The sequence below is a fragment of the Procambarus clarkii genome, chromosome 46 (assembly GCF_040958095.1).
Source record: "Procambarus clarkii isolate CNS0578487 chromosome 46, FALCON_Pclarkii_2.0, whole genome shotgun sequence".
NCBI lineage: Eukaryota > Metazoa > Arthropoda > Malacostraca > Decapoda > Cambaridae > Procambarus > Procambarus clarkii.
This window is the reverse complement of record NC_091195.1, coordinates 34,086,782-34,107,476: the sequence shown is the minus strand read 5'-3', so window position 1 is coordinate 34,107,476 and position 20,695 is coordinate 34,086,782. Positions and strand designations below refer to the sequence as shown.

Here is a 20,695-nt window from a genome sequence, read left to right as displayed (position 1 = left end):
ACCTAACCTACCCAACCTAACCTAACCTAACCTAACCTAACATAAATTACCTAACATAACCTAACCTAACTTAATCTAACCTAACTTAACCTAACCTAACTTACCTAACCTAACTTACCTTACATACCTATCCTAACTTAACGTAAATTACCTAACCTTCGTATCCTAACTTACCTAACCTTCGTATCCTAACTTACCTAACCTAACTTAACTAACCTAACCTAACTTAACTAACCTAATCTAACCTAACTTACCTATCCTAACCTAACCTAACTTACCTTACCTACCTATCCTAACTTAATGTAAATTACCTAACCTACCTATCCTAACTTACCTAACCTACCTATCCTAACTTAACTAACCTAACTTACCTTACCTATCCTAACTTAACTTACCTAACCTAACTTACCTAGCCTAACTTAGCCATCCTAACTTACCTAACCTAACTTACCCAACCTAACCTAACTTAACCTAACTTACATAGCTTAACTTACCCAAACTGACGTAACCTAACTTACCTAGTCCAACTCACCCAACCAGACATGACCTAACTTTCATAATTATTCCTGCTTGTCTTTTGTGTTTCGTCAATCAATGTCTCATCTTCATTTGTTCGTTTCAATAGTTATTTTCTCATATGGTCATTTATACTTGAAATGCATAAATGACCATATGAGAAGTGCTATTTTTTAAAGATTGGGTATTTAAGTATTTCAAAGGATTTTTGATATATATGGGTATTTACTCGTTTCAAGGGGGTTAATTTCTCAATGGCAGTTTATGCATTTCAAGGATTAATTGTTAAAGTTAGGGTATTTTAGCATTTAAAGGGATATTTGTTAGAAATGTCAGTTTATGCACTTTGTAACCTTTTTACTTAAAATTCGTCAAGTTGCTCATAAGTTATATTTATTATGTTTGTCATAATTGTTCTTCTTCTTTCCCCCCTTAACCTAACCTCTTTAATCTTAGTGTATTCATTATGTTGGTTATTTGTACTTATTCCCCACCTTTTAACCTAACCTTTCAGATGTAGTTTATTTGTTTATCGTGTTTGACGTATTTGTTGAATATATTATCCTTATCCTAACCTTGCAGATGTAGTTTTATTTCTCCTTTTTGTATATTTTACCAAAACCCACCATCCCACTTAACCTTCCTTCCTTCTTTTACTTTGTTTCTCCTACTCCTTCTCTCCATTCTACAACTTTGATGACCATGATTAACTTTATATGTCTCTGAGAATAACTATGATGAACGAAGATATCTTACAGAGCAACTTTGATGTCTCAAAGAATAACTTTGATATCGCGAAGAGTACCTTTGGTGTGTTTGAGACTGACCTCGATGTCTCGAAGAGTGTCTTTGATGTCTTAAAGAATGTCTTTGATGTCTCAAAGAGTGTCTTTGATGTCTCGAGAGGTGTCTTTGATGTCTTAAAGGATGTCTTTGATGTCTCAAAGAATGTCTTTGATGTCTCAAAGGATGTCTTTGAGTATCTCCTTGATATCTCGAAGAGTATCTTTGATTACATTTCTTACTTAACGACATATAATTATAGTTACGAACTGCTGAAAAAGTTACATATGACTATTTTTTTAGCGAAGTGAAAGGTTACTTTAGTTATGAACGGTGTTGGAAAGAGGCTAAACTTGACTATTTTCAGTTGAGAGAAGTGTTATTTTAGTTAAGAAACGAACAGAAAACATGATGAAAATTACTATTTCAGTTGATGAATACTTTTAGTTAAAAACGAGTAAAGTTTGTCTTGGTACATTTGGTACTGAATAAAGAGTAGATTTGTTTAAGAACAGTGTTGGTAAGAAATATTAAGTTGACTACAAGAATTACTTTGACGTAGTTTTTGCAAATAAAACTGGGTGACTGACTACATTTATTGGGGAACTGTTGATAATATTTGACAAAGAACTAGTTACTGAATGGAAGAAACAATTGGTTTAAAGAAACAAAGAACATAAAAAATTGAGACTATGTAAGGAAATGAACACAGTGAACATACGGGGAACACAGAAAACATGTAAGAAAAGCTGATGAACACAGTGAACATAAGGGTAATATGAACTTACAGAGAACATGAAGACATGATAAGGAACATAGGGAATACAAAGAATGAACACTGAACATGTGAAGAACAAGCTTAGAACATTGAGAACATGAATATTGAGTATAAAAGTTGTACAGAGAACATATGATGTACATGAAAACATGAAAAAGAACACAGTGAACATACGGGGAAAATGGCAGAAAACAGAAAAATGGAGAGAACTGATAAAAAAATATGAAATGAACATGCTGTGAATACTTGCTGAACATGGAGTGAACACAGAAAACATGGAAGAAAATGCGAAGAACACGGTGAATATAGAGAAAATATACAAATACATTAGGATTGTTGAAGGTTTGGGTAAGTTGGGGATTGGGCGAGATGAAGGGAAGGTAAGGGATGAGAAGGTAAGGGAGAGAAAGGGTAAGGTGCGATTTTTGACTGTGTGATTATTGCTTACTCGGGTAAACAAAAGGTATTGAAGGTAAGGTGTTATATGACCGTGTGAATATTACATAGCGGAGTACAAAAAGGGTATTAAAGGCCCATGATATTTACTTTGATAGACTGGGGAGGGACATGATCTGAATTAATTTTGATGAACATTGAACTAAGGTGGAGGACATGAGCTGAAACTCGGTAATTTGCTTTTTGATTGATTTTACAGGGGTCTGAAATGTAGTCGGGGTTTTAAATCTCTAGGGATTTGACTGATAGTAGTGAATTTGCAGGAGAGAACTAAGACAGGACACGAGATGGAGCTCGTTAATTGTTTTGTTTTGATTTACTATGTTTGAAATACAGAGCGTTTAAATTTCAGGAAATTTGTTGAGGTATTAAAGAAGATATGAGAGGGAACTAAGGTAGGGCACAGGAGCTAGAGTTCGGTAACACTATTTTTCTTTATTTACTCAGAAGTATGTCTGCTTTAAATTTTGGGAAAATTGGTCTGTTACTAAAGAACTTGTACAAATGAACTAAGGCGGGAGATATGAGCTAGAGCTCAGTCTATCTTATTTACTTCTCTTATTTACTTATTTATTCTCAGACTTGATCTTATTTACTGTGTCTGAAATACAGAGGGTATAAATTTCAGGGAAATTGATTAGGTATTACCGATGATACGAGAGGGAACAAAGGCTGAGAACAAGAGCTAGAACTCGGTAATTGTTTGGATCTTATTTTCTACGTCTGAAATATGATTGCTAAAAATTTCAGGGGGATTGGGTTGTTAGTAAAGAAGTTACGGGGATAAACTAAGACTGAGACAAGAGCTGGAGCTTGCTTACTGACTTCATATATTTCACTACGTCTGAAATATGGCTGTTTAAAATTTCAGGGAAATTGATAAGCTAATATTGAGACTACACTTATAAATGTGGACTCTAACAAATTTCGGTCATGAACTGGACTCTGTCTAATTTTCAGGCTCAAACTGGACTCTGACGAATTTTCGGTATAAACTGAACTCTGACTAATTTTTGTAGATTACAGGACTTTGAATATTTTTGGGTACAAACTGGACTCTGACAAATTTCTGTCTACAACTAGACTCTGGCTAATTTTCGGTGTTTACAGGACTCTGAATATATTCAGGCACAAACGGGACTCTGATGAATTTTGCTTACTAATTTCTGTCTACAACTGGACTCTGATTATTTTTGGGTATAAAAACTAAAAGTTATTGCTAAGATGTTTGTTTTCCTTAACAAAACTTCTATGAACATATTCTCAGAAAATGGTGTTTTCTAAATTTTTTGGTCATAAACTCGTAAATAAACTTCTATGCTTACACGAACTCTGAAATATTTTAGTATAACTGATCTCTAAAAAATTTGAATTTCTCCCATAAGAACACTTAACAAACTTCTATGAACATATTCTCCAAAAAGTCATTGAAAAAATCCACGATTTTAAAAACAACAAAATTTCTCAGTAGAGTTTACCTTGAACACCTGACACCCCACACACGATATTTTAAATTAACTGGAAAACCGACAGTCCACAGACGATATTTGCCCAAAACAAAATATCGCTTGTGGACTGTCATCCCTACTACTCACCACAACCACCACAACAATCAACCACCACAACCATCAACAACCACAACCATCAATTACCACAACAATCAACCACCACAACAATCAACCACCATTGCCACTAAAAAAAACACTACCATCAACCACCATTGCCACTAAAAAAACACTACCATCAACCACCACAACCATCAACTTCCACAACTATCAACAAACACTACCATCAACCACCACAACCATCAACCACAACAACCATCAACTACCACAACCATCAACCACCACAACCATCAACCATCACAACAATCAACCACCACAACCATCAACCACAACAACCATCAACCACCACAACCATCATCCACCACAACAATCAACCACCATTACCACCAAAAAACAATACTATCAACCACCACAACCATCAACCACCACAACTATCAACAAACACTACCATCAACCATAACAACCATCAACCACCACAACCATCGACAAACACTGCCATCAACCACCACAACCATCAACCACCGCAACCATCAACCACCACAACCATCAACCACAACTACCATCAACAAACACTACCATCAACCACCGCAACCATCAACAAGCACTACCATCATCCACCACAACTATCAACAAACACAACCATCGACCACCACAACCATCAACAAACACTACCATCAACCACCACAACCATAAACAAAAACTACCATCAACCACCACAACCATTAACTACCACAACCGTCAACAACACTACCATCATCCACCACAACCATCAACAAACACTGCCATCAACCACCACAACCATCAACCACCACAACCATCAACCACCACAACCATCAACCATCAACAAACACTGCCATCAACCACCACAACCATTAACTACCACAACCATCAACAAACACTACCATCAACCACCACAACCATAAACAAGCACTACCATCAACCACCACAACCATCAACTACCACAACCGTCAACAACACTACCATCATCCACCACAACCATCAACAAACACTACCATCAACCACCATAAACCATTAACAAACACTACCATCAACCACCACAACCATCAACAAATACTACCATGAACCACCACAACCATCAACCACCACAACCATCAACAGACACTACCATCAACCACCACAACAATCAACAAACACTACCATCAACCACCACAACCATCAACAAACACTACCATCAACCACCACAACCATTAACTACCACCACCATCAACCACCTTAGCCATCAACCATCACAAACATCAACCACCAGAGCTATCAACCACAATACTATAAACCACCACAACCTCAACCACCATTAACATTAACCACCACTATCACTAATCACTGTGGGAACCGACCTGTGAGATTTATATTTATTTAATTTATATGAATTTATATTTACGTTAATTTATATACTTCGATAGCAATTTGTATAATGTTAAGTGGACTGTATTTCTGCAATAATCTCTTAATCTCACAAATCGATCCTCTACACATTAGGGGGGTTTATATTTATATGTATGCAGCCAATCAAATTACAGAAATAACTACATACATTGATGAGGTTCCTTATCTTATAGTACAGAAGGTTAGTCCACCAGGTATAACTAGGGTGTAGACACCAAATTATCCTCTTTGAGGTAGCTTCCATATCACCCAGTAACTGGTGCACAAACTCTTCCTCGTCTTGACCTGTCAAAAGTGCGCTAGCTGTGAAGCCAGAATCCTATATATGACAAGCTATATCAGAGAAAACACTATACAGTACATGGAACATTAAAGACCTGGCTTAATTACCTTTAGTTTGAGGCGATTTCGCGATCTAACCGGGTCACCCTATATCCTGACATTAATGGCCATAAATGAATGATAAACGGGTTTCGGATAGACACTTAACTTGATTGTTGTAGACAGCGTGTTGATAATGGTACACTTTTAGTTTCCATAACACTACGTCCAAGTAAATTTAACAGGAGCCGAATTTGCTCCCGTGTGAGCCTCTGGTCTAGTATAAACAACAATGGCTGCCCTCCTTCCTCCCTGACGCCTGGCCTACTTTGTCCACATGTCAGAAAGTGATAGAAGGGTCACATTTACTCTACTTTAATATTGATAATTAAGTTAATTTATATAAGATGTTTTTATGATGGTAAAGTCCAAAGACTAATGTATTTAAGAATAATTCCCAGCAGAATAGCTGGTGAATTATGATAGTATGTGGTGATGATATCCCGTTTTCTATAGACGGTAATTCCACTACAAGTTACGTTTTCTATGGGTAACTTGTTGGTAATACAGTTATTATCTGTATGATTATTAAATGGTGTCGGATTTTCCGACATAATTCCCCAGGGGCTGCTCACGGGTCGAAGTCCTATTTAGAACAGACGAACACCGATACTCCTCCTTCGAATTATTAGATTAATTTGATGTTAGTAGTTAGTAATCACACATTTGTGCGTCTGTTCGTACAGGACGGATGTCCCGTACTAGAGTTGCAGGGGTTAGAAGTCTAATGCGATTTCATTTCCCTGTCAACTCTTGAAAGGCTAATATTCAAGCCTAATTACATATTATTTAACCCAGAAGACTGGAAGTGATCAAGTACTACAGTCAAGTATGATTCAGGGACTGCAGTGAGATCAGTGACATTAGATATAACTTGAAGTTTCTTCAGGTAACTGGTCACTGATATATAAACACTGAGGCCCATGGAATACATCTTGATTAAATAATAAATGTATCAAATCAGTCATCAGATTTATTGGGGTTTAATTTAGTTAATTGATTCAGAAGATTGAATAGCTCATCATTAAAGTAAAGTATGGTTCTGAGACTGCAGTGGGTTCAGTGACATTGGTCGCAGTGACTTGTAGCTGTTTTAGGCTACTGTTCACTGATTTGCCACTGAGGCCTCATGAACTCATCTTCAGCTTTAAATGATGATACTAACATCAACCTCTGTTGCTATAGTCAGCTGTAATCTCCTTAGTATAATGCTACTGGAGAAATATAATCAGCTGACAAATTTAGATTTCTATTGGTATTGTTTATCTGCAGGCATAGGTCTCCTCAGGCTTGATACTGGGCCTGAGAGTAATTTACCTCCTGCAGAGTTTAACATGGTTATACCCTGATATTTAGTAGGGCTACCGATGAATCGATGGCAATAGTCTGTCCCAACAAGGAGACCGAAGTCGTTGAGGTGATCAGACTTAATATTATCTGCCAATTTTATTCCTCTATTTCTCAGGAATTTGGCTGTTGCTCGCAGACCTTGAACTTGTAGGTCTACTGGTATTTTGTCCACCACAATGGCTTGTACTCGACAGACGTACCTGCCTAAGCGTACTGATGGTTGTACCACCTGGTAGACTTGAGGTCCTGCATCTGTTACAAACCCTGAGATGTTGAATGACATCTGGGCTACAGGCCTTAATTGTAATTCATCTGCCAACCTTTTAGTGATGTATGTTCTTTGGGATCCTTGGTCAAACAACCCACGGGTATGGACCTTGGCCCTCTTATTCAGGATGGTAATTTGGGCAGTAGGCAAAGTCGTATTACCTTTAGACTTTGCCGATTGGACACTCTTTGTTTGTTGCACCTTGCAGTACTGTACTGTGGTGGGAATGCTATCTTCCACCTTGGGTCTTGAATACGTTAATTTCGTATATTTGCACAGTGCTGCATGGTGCCTACCTCTTCTACACCTGTTACAGGTGTTGAATTGGGTATCACAATAGTCTATGTTGTGTGACTTGAGACACCTCGAACATCTCCCTAATTCCTGGAGTCGCTCAATACGAGTGTCTCTGGTTGGATAATTAGCACAACGGTATGTTGAATGTTTCTTTTTGCAGAACATACATGTCCCCCAGCCTACTGCACGTTTGGAAGTTACCGGTTTGGGTGAACTAGTAACAGTAGGCTTGGAGGATGCTGCTGCATTGTCAGATTTTCTGCAACTTGATGTTTGAGTAATTGGTTGATGTTTATTTGGGGTGGTTGTTTTACCCTTTAATTGACTATTATTTTCTATTTCTGAAGGCTTGCAAGAGGCTTTAACTTCCTCATTTGCTCGTCGTTTGCTTATGATGGAATGTAAACCTTCAGTGATGTCCTGTACTGTCAGGATGGTGTTATGTTGATGTGCATATAATTCATCTAGTATATCGCTGGACAATTTTCGTTGAAGGACTACTTTGGTCATCCATTCACTAGTAGTTATATCAACCTTAAGTCTGAATGTTCTTAGTAGTGACTCAAACTCCATGCTGAAGGATTGTAATGAGTCAGCAGTCTGATCAGGTTGAGGTAAATCCAGCAATTGTAGTACTAGATGTATGACAGTTTTCTCATTGCCAGCATTATTCCTAGGAGGCTGGACTGGGAAATTAGTGCTGTCGCTATTTTCATTTACATTTTCTACTACTGGTTCAGCTTCACCTCTAGTTTGGAGGCATGTTAACTTAGTAGCTTCAGGTATTGGGTTTTCAGAAACCACAGAGACTGTGGATAAATTGTCTGAAAACTGCTTAATTTCTGGTGGTATATTATTGGGTGAAGCTGTAGTGGGTGAAGCTTTACTGGGTGAAGCTTTATCCTTGTTGATTAAAGGATCTAATCTGGCTTTACATTTATTCTCAAAAAGATCCAGATCATCCATAACATTATCTACTTTATTTGATGTACTTGCTATTTGTTCTGATTCAATTATCCTGTGTAAATGTTCCAACCTGGCTTGAGTTTCTTCTTCATATTGTGCAAGGTCAGACAGGAATGGTTCCACATCTTCAACTACTATGTCGTCGTCGTGGACCTGATTTTGGTAAGATTTCCTATTTGCTTTCAATATATGCAATTGGGTTTGAATCTGTAACAGTGGTATTTTCAACCGACGATAATTAATTACAGGCTCATATAACAACTGTTCATATTGGTTGAGATCTCTTGTTAGTTGGCGTTTGCTTGATATTAAAGCACGCTTTGCTTTCTGTGGATTAGTCATGGTGACTTGTTAATTGAGCACCACTGGCTCATAAATTGTGAGCAAGTACTAATGGTAGCCTAGGGTAAATTCTGAACTCACTAGGCAATAATCCTACCTCTACTAGAGGTTAGCACTTAAAATTAATACACATTATATATATACAATCATACACACTAATGATTTGAGTGATAAACCAGTGTCACTGGAAGTACCTTTAGGTTAGCTCTTCTATATCACCCTAGGATGGTAGAGACACTAATTAATCACTCAAAGGTGTAATGATCATAAGTAAATTATTATATATACAACTCAACTCGAGTTGATAAAAATTACACCCAAAATAGGGTCTGGACCATTCATTAATGGTGTTAGGTTGATCAATATAGTACAACTGACTATGGTAATAATGGGACTAGGATGAACGATAATAGTTCAACTAGTCAATGGTTAATATCCTACCCTGTTGTGGGTTGGCAATTAGTAAATATTATACTGTGATCACTAGTGCAATATATTAAATAATTCTCTATTTTGGAGAAATAATATACACAATTATTGATAATAGCCTCTTAATTAGCCTCTATGAAACTTCTAATATTATCTAGAAGTATTTAATATTATTAGTGACCTCGCGAAATAAAGTCCACAAAATTCGTAGATAATCTCTCGCGAAATGTAACACCACGAAATCCGTGAACAATCTTGCGACAGTCACTAATTGGCTGGCTTCTATATTAGCGCTGTCATTTCACGAAATAACACGCCACCAAATATCTGTGGGTGTGCATGAAACCGCTGACGAAGCTGAACTGGGCTGAGGGAGGCTCCTGAGCTCCCTCGAGGCTAGGCTGCCGTCTTGACTGCTGGCCTTTGTTTAAATAACACTGCACTAGTATATTTAATGAATCCACTGGATAACTGGTTCATCCGGTACTAAGATGACCAAATGTGGGTTCAAAGGACCGAATATTCCGGTTCCGAAGGTCCAAATAATGTGGGAACCGACCTGTGAGATTTATATTTATTTAATTTATATGAATTTATATTTACGTTAATTTATATACTTCGATAGCAATTTGTATAATGTTAAGTGGACTGTATTTCTGCAATAATCTCTTAATCTCACAAATCGATCCTCTACACATTAGGGGGGTTTATATTTATATGTATGCAGCCAATCAAATTACAGAAATAACTACATACATTGATGAGGTTCCTTATCTTATAGTACAGAAGGTTAGTCCACCAGGTATAACTAGGGTGTAGACACCAAATTATCCTCTTTGAGGTAGCTTCCATATCACCCAGTAACTGGTGCACAAACTCTTCCTCGTCTTGACCTGTCAAAAGTGCGCTAGCTGTGAAGCCAGAATCCTATATATGACAAGCTATATCAGAGAAAACACTATACAGTACATGGAACATTAAAGACCTGGCTTAATTACCTTTAGTTTGAGGCGATTTCGCGATCTAACCGGGTCACCCTATATCCTGACATTAATGGCCATAAATGAATGATAAACGGGTTTCGGATAGACACTTAACTTGATTGTTGTAGACAGCGTGTTGATAATGGTACACTTTTAGTTTCCATAACACTACGTCCAAGTAAATTTAACAGGAGCCGAATTTGCTCCCGTGTGAGCCTCTGGTCTAGTATAAACAACAATGGCTGCCCTCCTTCCTCCCTGACGCCTGGCCTACTTTGTCCACATGTCAGAAAGTGATAGAAGGGTCACATTTACTCTACTTTAATATTGATAATTAAGTTAATTTATATAAGATGTTTTTATGATGGTAAAGTCCAAAGACTAATGTATTTAAGAATAATTCCCAGCAGAATAGCTGGTGAATTATAATAGTATGTGGTGATGATATCCCGTTTTCTATAGACGGTAATTCCACTACAAGTTACGTTTTCTATGGGTAACTTGTTGGTAATACAGTTATTATCTGTATGATTATTAAATGGTGTCGGATTTTCCGACAATCACCACCATCAGCCACCACAATTACCAACCACAGCAATCAACCACCACCACCACCATCCACAGCTATTAACCACCACTACCATTAATAACAACCATCAGCCACCACAATTACCAACCACAACAGTCAACCACCACCAACCACAACTATTAACCACCACTAGAACCAACCACTACCACCAACATTAAACATCACCCACCACTCCCATTAATCACAACCTACCACCACAGCCACCAGCCACAACCCAGCAACAATTCCACCACCACTACCATGGATTCTCCATTAAGTGAAAGTAATGAATAAAATATTTTTAACCTACCTTTTATTATGCTTCAATTTTATTTCTAGTATATGTAGAAATATATTTTTAATATATTTCTACATTTTATATATATATGCCATCAATCAGGAAAACGATTTTTATGCAACATTTAAGGTTGCGACACGGTCTCAAAATTGTTTAGCCAAAGTTGTGCAGTATGTTGTGGCAACTTATTTACAACCACACAATAACGTAGCTAATACATGAAACAAACGTTGTCACAGCTTTCAAACACCTTCCAGGTACGTTGTGGCAACCTAAAATTGTGTTCTGAGCCCCACCTGCAGATGAGAGGGAACACTGAAGCCCACACCTGGCTACTCTCCCCACCCACACCTGCAGAAGAAGCCCCACACCAGCATATTCTCCTCATCCAAACCTGCATATCAGAGGAAAAACTGAATTCTACAGCTGGGACCACTGCCAGCGCCCACTTGCAGATGAGACGGAACAGTAAACCAACACCTGTCTCCTTCACACCTGACTACTTTCCCCACCCACATCTGCAGATGAGAGGGAAAACTAAAGCATACACCTGTTAACTCTCCACCCCCACACCTGCACAAGAGAGGGGACACTGATGCCCACACCTTCTTCTCTCCCTCCCCACACCTGCAGATAGGAAGGAACACGGAAGCCCACACCTGGCTACTCTCCCAACCCACACATGTAGATGAGAGGGAACACTAAAGCCCACACCTGGCTACTCTCCCCATCCACACCTGTCTATGTCACACACTCATGCCAAAGAAAACTTATATCAAGTAAATCTAGCTTGTATTAAGCAAGACAATGTTGGGCTAAATATTGATCAGTGTTATCTTATAAGCAGTGAAGCTTGCTTGATGAATATTCTTGGTCGCTAAACGGTGCTCAAAGTTACTCAAGAAGCCTTATAAGTTCTCTAATTCATGACTTTTAATGTAAAAATATTTATGAAACCACTAGAAGCACTGTGAATTAAACAACTGAGTTACAGATATTCACGTGTTAAAATGTAGTCAATACGTACTGGTGAGACGCGTGTCACGGAACCACAGGAGACTATACCCTCCTCTTGAGGGAGGACACAGCTGAGCTGCCAGGTGGCAGCACCAGTCTATGGCGGGGTCGTCATCAGTGAGGCCCCGCCTGATGGTCAGGTCGAGCCTCCTTCCCTGGTACGGCAGAGTGTCCAGGGTGTCCGGGTCCACGTAGCCCGTGGCGTCCAGGGTGTCTGGGTGCACGTAGCTCCTGGTGTCCAGGGTGTCCTGGTTCACGTAGCTCCTGGCGTCCAGGGTGTCCGGGTCCACGTAGCTCCTGGCGTCCAGGGTAATGCCTGAAGACATACACTGAGATACAGTCACTGTCGTTACTGGTATGTTCTAAGATATAACAAGAAGACATACTGAGCCATCCACTCACCTTACTGCTGGGTTTATTACCTGATGACAACTGGGTATTTTGGATAGTATTAATAGCATCTAAACTATATATTAATAGCTTTTAAAATTATAAATTCTTTACTGAAATATGTTCCGTTGTGTGACCACCAGCAGAAATGTTGTTATGTAACCACTTGGCTGCGAAATGATGTTATAATAATAATAATATCAATGTATCTAATAGAGCACTTGATTGCAACCAGCAATGAGAAAGTAGGTTCCATAGAAGACTCAGAATCTGTAAGGGGCAACATACTAGTTCAAGGTGGTAGCAAACTGACAGTTGGAGTTTGCTACAGGACAGACAGAGGAACAACAGAGGATGTTAGTGATCTGCATAATGAGATTAATGCGGTAGCTGAAACCTAAGCTTCTATAATGGGAGACTTTAACTATGAGATAATGGATTAGGTGAATCTAATATGAAATTGGAAGGAGAACAATTTCTTGACCTTATATTTAAGTCCTTTCCCATACAGCAGGTGACAAAGTCCACCAAAGCTATTTAAATCTTGTTAGATCTAGATCTAACATCAGAGGACGATATGGTCAACCAAATATATGGTGGGGAGAAGCTCGCCTCATCTTGTGATCACAACATTCTAAGAGGGATGGCAGTTACAGAAACCAATATAATGGTTTAGGATAATGACTTTCTTGACTACCCTTGAGGAGACTCAAGGTGAAGGAGGAATTGCAAAAACACCTCCTGGAGGGAGCAAATAGGACTTCAAGATATGGAAACATTTTGAAAAAATTAATGTTCATCACTGAACTTGTTCAAAAATATATGTCACGAAGTTAGAAAAGCAAGAGAACAAGATGGATAACACATTAAATAGTTCTAATGACTAAGATATGGAGAAGATATAACTCCACAAAGAACAATATAGATTATGAGATATAAAGAGGGACTCTATATTCAGCCACTTAGGAAATGAGATCAACCAAAAGAAGCTCCGAAAGAAAACTTGGCCAAAACATAAATATACAAAGTCTTTATATGCAAGCATAAGAAGTAAAACCAAAATCGAAGATTCGGTAAAACCAAAACACAAGACCAACCAAGTTATAATGGATAATAAAAGGCAGTCAACACTGTATACTTTACATAGGTGGTCACACAAGAGAAATTACATAACATTCCAATACCCACACTAATGTTTAAAGTTATTGTTGGTACTGTTGGTATTTCAACTGAACAAATCTCTGGGGCGCCTCCACTTAGACTACTGTATCCACGCATGGAGACCTCGTCTTCAGAAGGACATACAGTATCTACTTTGAAGAAAGTTCACCACCGAGCGACAAACATCATTCCAGAACTAAGTCAACTCATATGCCAGGAACGGTTGAGGACCATTGCAAGCCAAACATGCCACGACTGTGCTCATCAAAACTTTTAAAATGAACAATTTATAGAATATTGTTCCAGACCACTTCTTTAAATGGTCATATGTAACACATACATGGAGCAACTGCTTCAAGCTCAACAAGCCACAATGTAGGACAGGATGCTTTTTCACCCACAGGGGTTTAAACTTGTGGAACCGCCTACGCGCCGAATGCGTAAATGCCAACACATTACTACGTTCAAAATCCAGCTAGATAAAATCATAATGAAAAATCGGGGGACCTATGACAAGCCCTCGATTTCGTGTCCCCGTCGAGGATACTAGAGACATTGTGGTCCTCAGGTAAATTCAGGTTAAGTTCAGGTTCGGTTAGGTAAGAATAGGCGCGTTTAAAGAGTAACATTGACGTAGAGGAGTATTTAGTTTTCTCAGGTTTTAGACCCTACTCCTGGCAGTGGAAGATACCACCGTGAATCTTGCCGGGAAAGAGAGGAAGCTCAGTGCATCTTGTGGGGAAGATATGAAGTCCCGTGAATATTGCATGGGAGAGAGGAAGCTCGTGAATCTTGCGAGTAAGAGAAGAAGCTCCTTAAAACTTGCACGGAATAGAGGAAGCTTCATGAATCATGTTGGGAAGCTCTGGTAATCTTGCAGGGAAGAGAGGAAACTCCGCGAATCTTGCAGGGAAGAGAGGAAACTCCGCGAATCTTGCAGGGAAGAGAGGAAACTCCGCGAATCTTGCTGGGAAGAAAGGAAACTCCTTGAATCTTGCTGGGAAGAGAGGAAATTCCGTGAATCTTGCTGGGAAGAGATGAAGCTCTGTGAATCTTGCAGGAAAGAGAGAAAACTCCGTGAATCTTGCGGACAAGAGAAGATGCTCCGTAAATCTCGCGGGAAAGAGAGGAAGCTACGTGAATCATGCTGGGAAAAGAGGTAGTTCTGTGAATCTTGCAGAAAAGTGAATCATGCAGGAAATAATATAGTGAGGAAAGCAACATGTAAAGGATCTGGCAATAATGATGTCTGACGACCTAACGTATAGGGAGCAAAACCAAGCAAATTTAGCCCCAACTGCAAAAATGTTGAGATGGATCACGAGAACCTTCAAATACAGGGATCCATCACAATGGTCATACTGTCCAAATTGCTTGTGCTGTCCCTCCTTGAATACTGGTCCGTACTCACTTCTCCCTTCAGAGCAGGAATGCTTAAATAGAGGGGATACAGAGATAGAGGGGAGATACGCCAAACATAGTCACGATAAAGCACCTAAACTATTGGGATCGTCCCTAAGCTCTCAAAATGTACTCCCTAGAAAGGAGACGAGAATTACCAAATCATATATATATATATATATATATATATATATATATATATATATATATATATATATATATATATATATATATATATATATATATATATATATATATATATATATATATATATATATATATATATATATATATATATATATATATATATATATATATATATATATATATATATATATATATATATATATATATATATATATATATATATATATATATATATATATATATATATATATATATATATATATATATATATATATATATATATATATATATATATATATATATATATATATATATATATATATATATATATATATATATATATATATATATATATATATATATATATATATATATATATATATATATATATATATATATATATATATATATATATATATATATATATATATATATATATATATATATATATATATTATTAAATATGACCGAAAAAGTAAGATTAATAATTCTAACACGAATTTTATCAATCTTTCGTACATTTCTTTTCACTGTTGGAGGTAAATCAAAAATCAATTCTCCAAAATTCATTTTTATTTCTAGTCTGACGCGACACGAGCGCGTTTCGTAAAACTTATTACATTTTCAAAGACTTTAATTTACAAATACACAACTGAATAGAACTTACGCATCTCCGATTTTATATCTACATTTGAGTGAGGTGGATGGGGTGAGGTGGCATTAATAGGGTATTAAATTCATCAACACAAGACAGAACAAGAGGTGGCATTAATAGGGTATTAATTTCATCAACACAAGACAGAACACGAAACAATGGGTATTGAATAGAAGTGTTTGTAGAAAGCCTATTGGTCCATATTTCTTGATGCTTCTATATTGGAGCGGAGTCTTGAGGTGGGTAGAATATAGTTGTGCATTAATTGGCTGTTGATTGCTGGTGTTGACTTCTTGATGTGTAGTGCCTCGCAAACGTCAAGCCGCCTGCTATCGCTGTATCTATCGATGATTTCTGTGTTGTTTACTAGGATTTCTCTGGCGATGGTTTGGTTGTGGGAAGAGATTATATGTTCCTTAATGAAGCCCTGTTGCTGATGCATCGTTAAACGCCTAGAAAGAGATGTTGTTGTCTTGCCTATATACTGGGTTTTTTGGAGCTTACAGTCTCTTTAATTTTGTGTATTTGTAAATTAAAGTCTTTGAAAATGTAATAAGTTTTACGAAACGCGCTCGTGTCGCGTCAGACTAGAAATAAAAATGAATTTTGGAGAATTGATTTTTGATTTACCTCCAACAGTGAAAAGAAATGTACGAAAGATTGAGAAAATTTGTGTTAGAATTATTAATATTACTTTTTCGGTCATATTTAATAATATATGTCTACAGGAAAGACTGCTACCAAAATATACTAATATATATATATATATATATATATATATATATATATATATATATATATATATATATATATATATATATATATATATATATGCCCAAGATTACTATCCGAGTGCCGGCGGTGGGGTGGTTCAAATAGCCTCGGCTATCACCTCATTTTGTCCGGTCGTGATGGTCAAGTGGATTAAGGCGTCTTGTACATACCAGTTGCGTGGCATCTGGGAGTATGGGTTCGAGTCACTTCTGGGGTGTGAGTTTTCAGTTGCATATTGTCCTGGGGACCATTCAGGCTTGTTCGCATATATATATATATATATATATATATACACAACTTTAGAACACTTTCCCACCAGGAGACTCGAACCCTAGCCAGCACAGAAAGAAGCCTTCCAGCAACTGGTATAACAGGTACGCCTTTAACCCACTGCACAACGCTCAGACCCTTAAAAGAGATGGTAATTTCGGAGTATTTATACACACCAAAGATTACCACCTCCCAAGGGCAACTAGGGCAAGTGAGGGGTCATTTTTATGTTTTTCATCAAGTCCCTGTTAATATGGGAGAACTCTGTGTCTATGCTTGATGCACAACTTGCCTAAACGTGCAAGTGAAGTTATGCAACTTTAGAACACTTTCTCACCAGGAGACTTGAACCCTAGCCAGCACAGAAGCCTTCCAGCAACTGGTATAACAGTTGTATAACTTCACTTGCGCGTTTAGGCAAATTGTGCATCAAGCATAGACACAGAGTTCTCCCATATTAACAGGGACTTGATGAAAAAAGTTAAAATGACCCCTCACTTGCTCTAGTTGCCATTGGGAGGTGGTAATCTTTGGTGTGTATAAATACCCTGAAATTACCATCTCTTTTAAGGGTCTGAGCGTGGTGCAGTGGGTTAAAGGCGTACCTGTTATACCAGTTGCTGGAAGGCTTCTGTGCTGGCTAGGGTTCGAGTCTCCTGGTGGGAAAGTGTTCTAAAGTTGTATAACTTCACTTGCGCGTTTAGGCAAGTTGTGCATCAAGCATAGACACAGAGTTCTCCCATATTAACAGGGACTTGATGAAAAACGTAAAAATGACCCCTCACTTGCTCTAGTTGCCCTTGGGAGGTGGTAGTCTTTGGTGTGTATAAATACTCTGAAATTACCATCTCTTTTAAGGGTCTGAGTGTGGTGCAGTGGGTTAAAGGCGTACCTGTTAAACCAGTTGCTGGAAGGCTTTTGTGCTGGCTAGGGTTCGAGTCTCCTGGTGGGAAAGTGTTCTAAAGTTGTATAACTTTACTTGCGCGTTTAGGCAAGTTGTGCATCAAATATATATATATATATATATATATATATATATATATATATATATATATATATATATATATATATATATATATATATATATATATATATATATATATATATATATATATATATATATATATATATATATATATATATATATATATATATATATATATATATATATATGCAAACAAGCCTGAATGGTCCCCAGGACTATATACAACTGAAAACTCACACCCCAGAAGTGACTCGAACCCATACTGCCAGGAGCAACGCAACTGGTATGTACAGGGACGCCTTAATCCGCTTGACCATCACGACAGGACATAAGGAAGTGATAGCCGAAGCTATTTGAACCACTTCCCCGCCGGCACTCGGATGGTAATCTTGGGCATAGCATTTTATCAAATCACCTCATTCTTTGGGGCACACGTGAGGAACACAAATGCAAACAAGCCTGAATGGTCCCCAGGACTATATACAACTGAAAACTCACACCCCAGAAGTGACTCGAACCCATACTGCCAGGAGCAACGCAACTGGTATGTACAGGGACGCCTTAATCTGTCGTGATGGTCAAGCGGATCTTGATGGTCAAGCGGATTTCTTCTCCGAGGCTATGGGTCCCCACATTGGCACCAGAGGTGGTACCCTCACAAACTTTAAAAAAAAAAAAAAAATATATATATATATATACACACACACAACTATAATCTGCAAACACTAAACAGAGTTTAAACAGCTTTGATTTTATACCTGCATTTGGGTGAGACGATATGTTACAACAGTTTTGGATGAGGTGAAAACAAACTTTTAACACAAGACAGAACACGAAACAATGGGTATAATATTTTGTAAGTTAAAGGGAAGAATGGAAGTAACTGCAAAGGGCATATTGGCCCATATTTCTTGATGCTTCTATATTGGTGTAGAGTCTTGAAGTGGGTAGAATATATTTGTGCATTAATTGGCTGTTGATTGCTGGTGTCGACTTCTTAATTTGTAGTGCCTAGCAGATATCAAGCCGCCTGCTATCGCTGTATCTATCGATGATTTCCGTGTTTTTTGTTAAGACTTCTCTGGTGATGGTCTGGTTGTGGGAAGAGATTATATGTTCCTTAATGGAGCCCTGTTGCTTATGCATCGTTAACCGCCTGGAAAGAGATGTTGTTGTCTTGCCTATATACTGAATTCTTTGAGGCTTACAGTCCCCAAGTGGGCATTTGAAGGCATAGACGACATTGGTCTCTTTTAAAGCGTTCTGCTTTGTGTTTGGAGAGTTTCTCATGAGTAGGTTGGCCATTTTCTTGTTTTTATAGTAAATCGTCAATTGTATCTTCTGATTTTTGTCTGTAGGGATAACGTTTCTACTGACAATATCTTTCAGGACCCTTCCCTCCGTTTTATGGGCTGTGGAAAAGAAGTTCCTGTAAAATAGTCTAATAGGGGGTATAGGTGTTGTGTTAGTTGTCTCTTCAGAGGTTGCATGGCGTTTCACTTTCCTTCTTATGATGTCTTCCACGAAACCATTGGATTAGCCATTGTTGACTAGGACCTGCCTTACCCTACAGAGTTCTTCATCGACTTGCTTCCATCCTGAGCTGTGGCTGAGAGCACGGTCGACATAAGCGTTAACGAGACTCCTCTTGTACCTGTCTGGGCAGTCACTGTTGGCATTGAGGCACATTCCTGTTTGTTTCCTTAGTGTAGACTGCAGTGTGGAAACCTCCGCTCCTTTCCATGACTGTTAAATCTGGAAAGGGCAGCTTCCCATCCTTCTCCATCTCGTAAGTGAAACGCAACACAGAATTCCGCTCAAATGCCTCCTTCAGCTCCTGCAGATGTCTGACATCAGGTACCTGTGTAAAAATGTCGTCAACATACCTGCAGTATATGGCCGGTTTCAAGTTCATGTAGACTAAGACCTTTTGCTCGATGGTACCCATGTAGAAGTTTGCAAACAGGACACCTAGGGGAGAACCCATGGCGACCCCATCTACTTGCTTATACATGTGTCCATCCGGGCTCAAGAAGGGTGTCTCTTTAGTACAAGCTTGGAGTAGTTTCCTAAGACTGTTTTCTGGTATGTCAAGAGGAGTACAGGCCGGATCACGTTTCACTCTGTCGGCTATCATCCCGATTGTTTCATCAACAGGTACGTTGGTAAACAGAGATTCTACGTCCAACGAGGCTCTTATCCCTGTGGCCCGTGTTCCCCGCAGCAAGTCAACAAATTCCTTTGGAGACTTCAGGCTGAAGGCGCAAGGGACATAAGGAGTCAGCAAGCCGTTGAGTCGCTTTGCCAGTCTGTACGTGGGTGTGGGTATCTGGCTGATGATTGGCCAAAGTGGGTTTCCAGGCTTGTGTGTCTTCACATTTCCATACGCATATCCAGGTTTATATTCCCCAATAATCTTTGGCAGGTGGAGTCCCGATTTCTTGTCCCCTCCGACTATGGCAATTCCACGACCAAGAGATGGCTTCCTGAACCTTGCAGGAATCAACCTCA

The 20,695-nt window shown here is 38.4% G+C and overlaps 1 protein-coding gene across 2 annotated transcripts in view; it reads right to left on the bottom strand.

The window, feature by feature from the left end:
- LOC123770531 (uncharacterized) overlaps positions 1–20,695 on the bottom strand; it is a 187,928-nt gene that overhangs the window by 117,446 nt on the left and 49,787 nt on the right. For both annotated transcript variants that reach the window (XR_011222212.1, XM_069301912.1), the window contains exon 3: positions 12,412–12,717. Coding sequence is in view for 1 of the 2 variants with exons in the window: in XM_069301912.1 (XP_069158013.1) it covers positions 12,412–12,717 (306 nt within the window). In the remaining variant the exon portion in view is untranslated. The remainder of the gene's footprint in view (positions 1–12,411; positions 12,718–20,695) is intronic.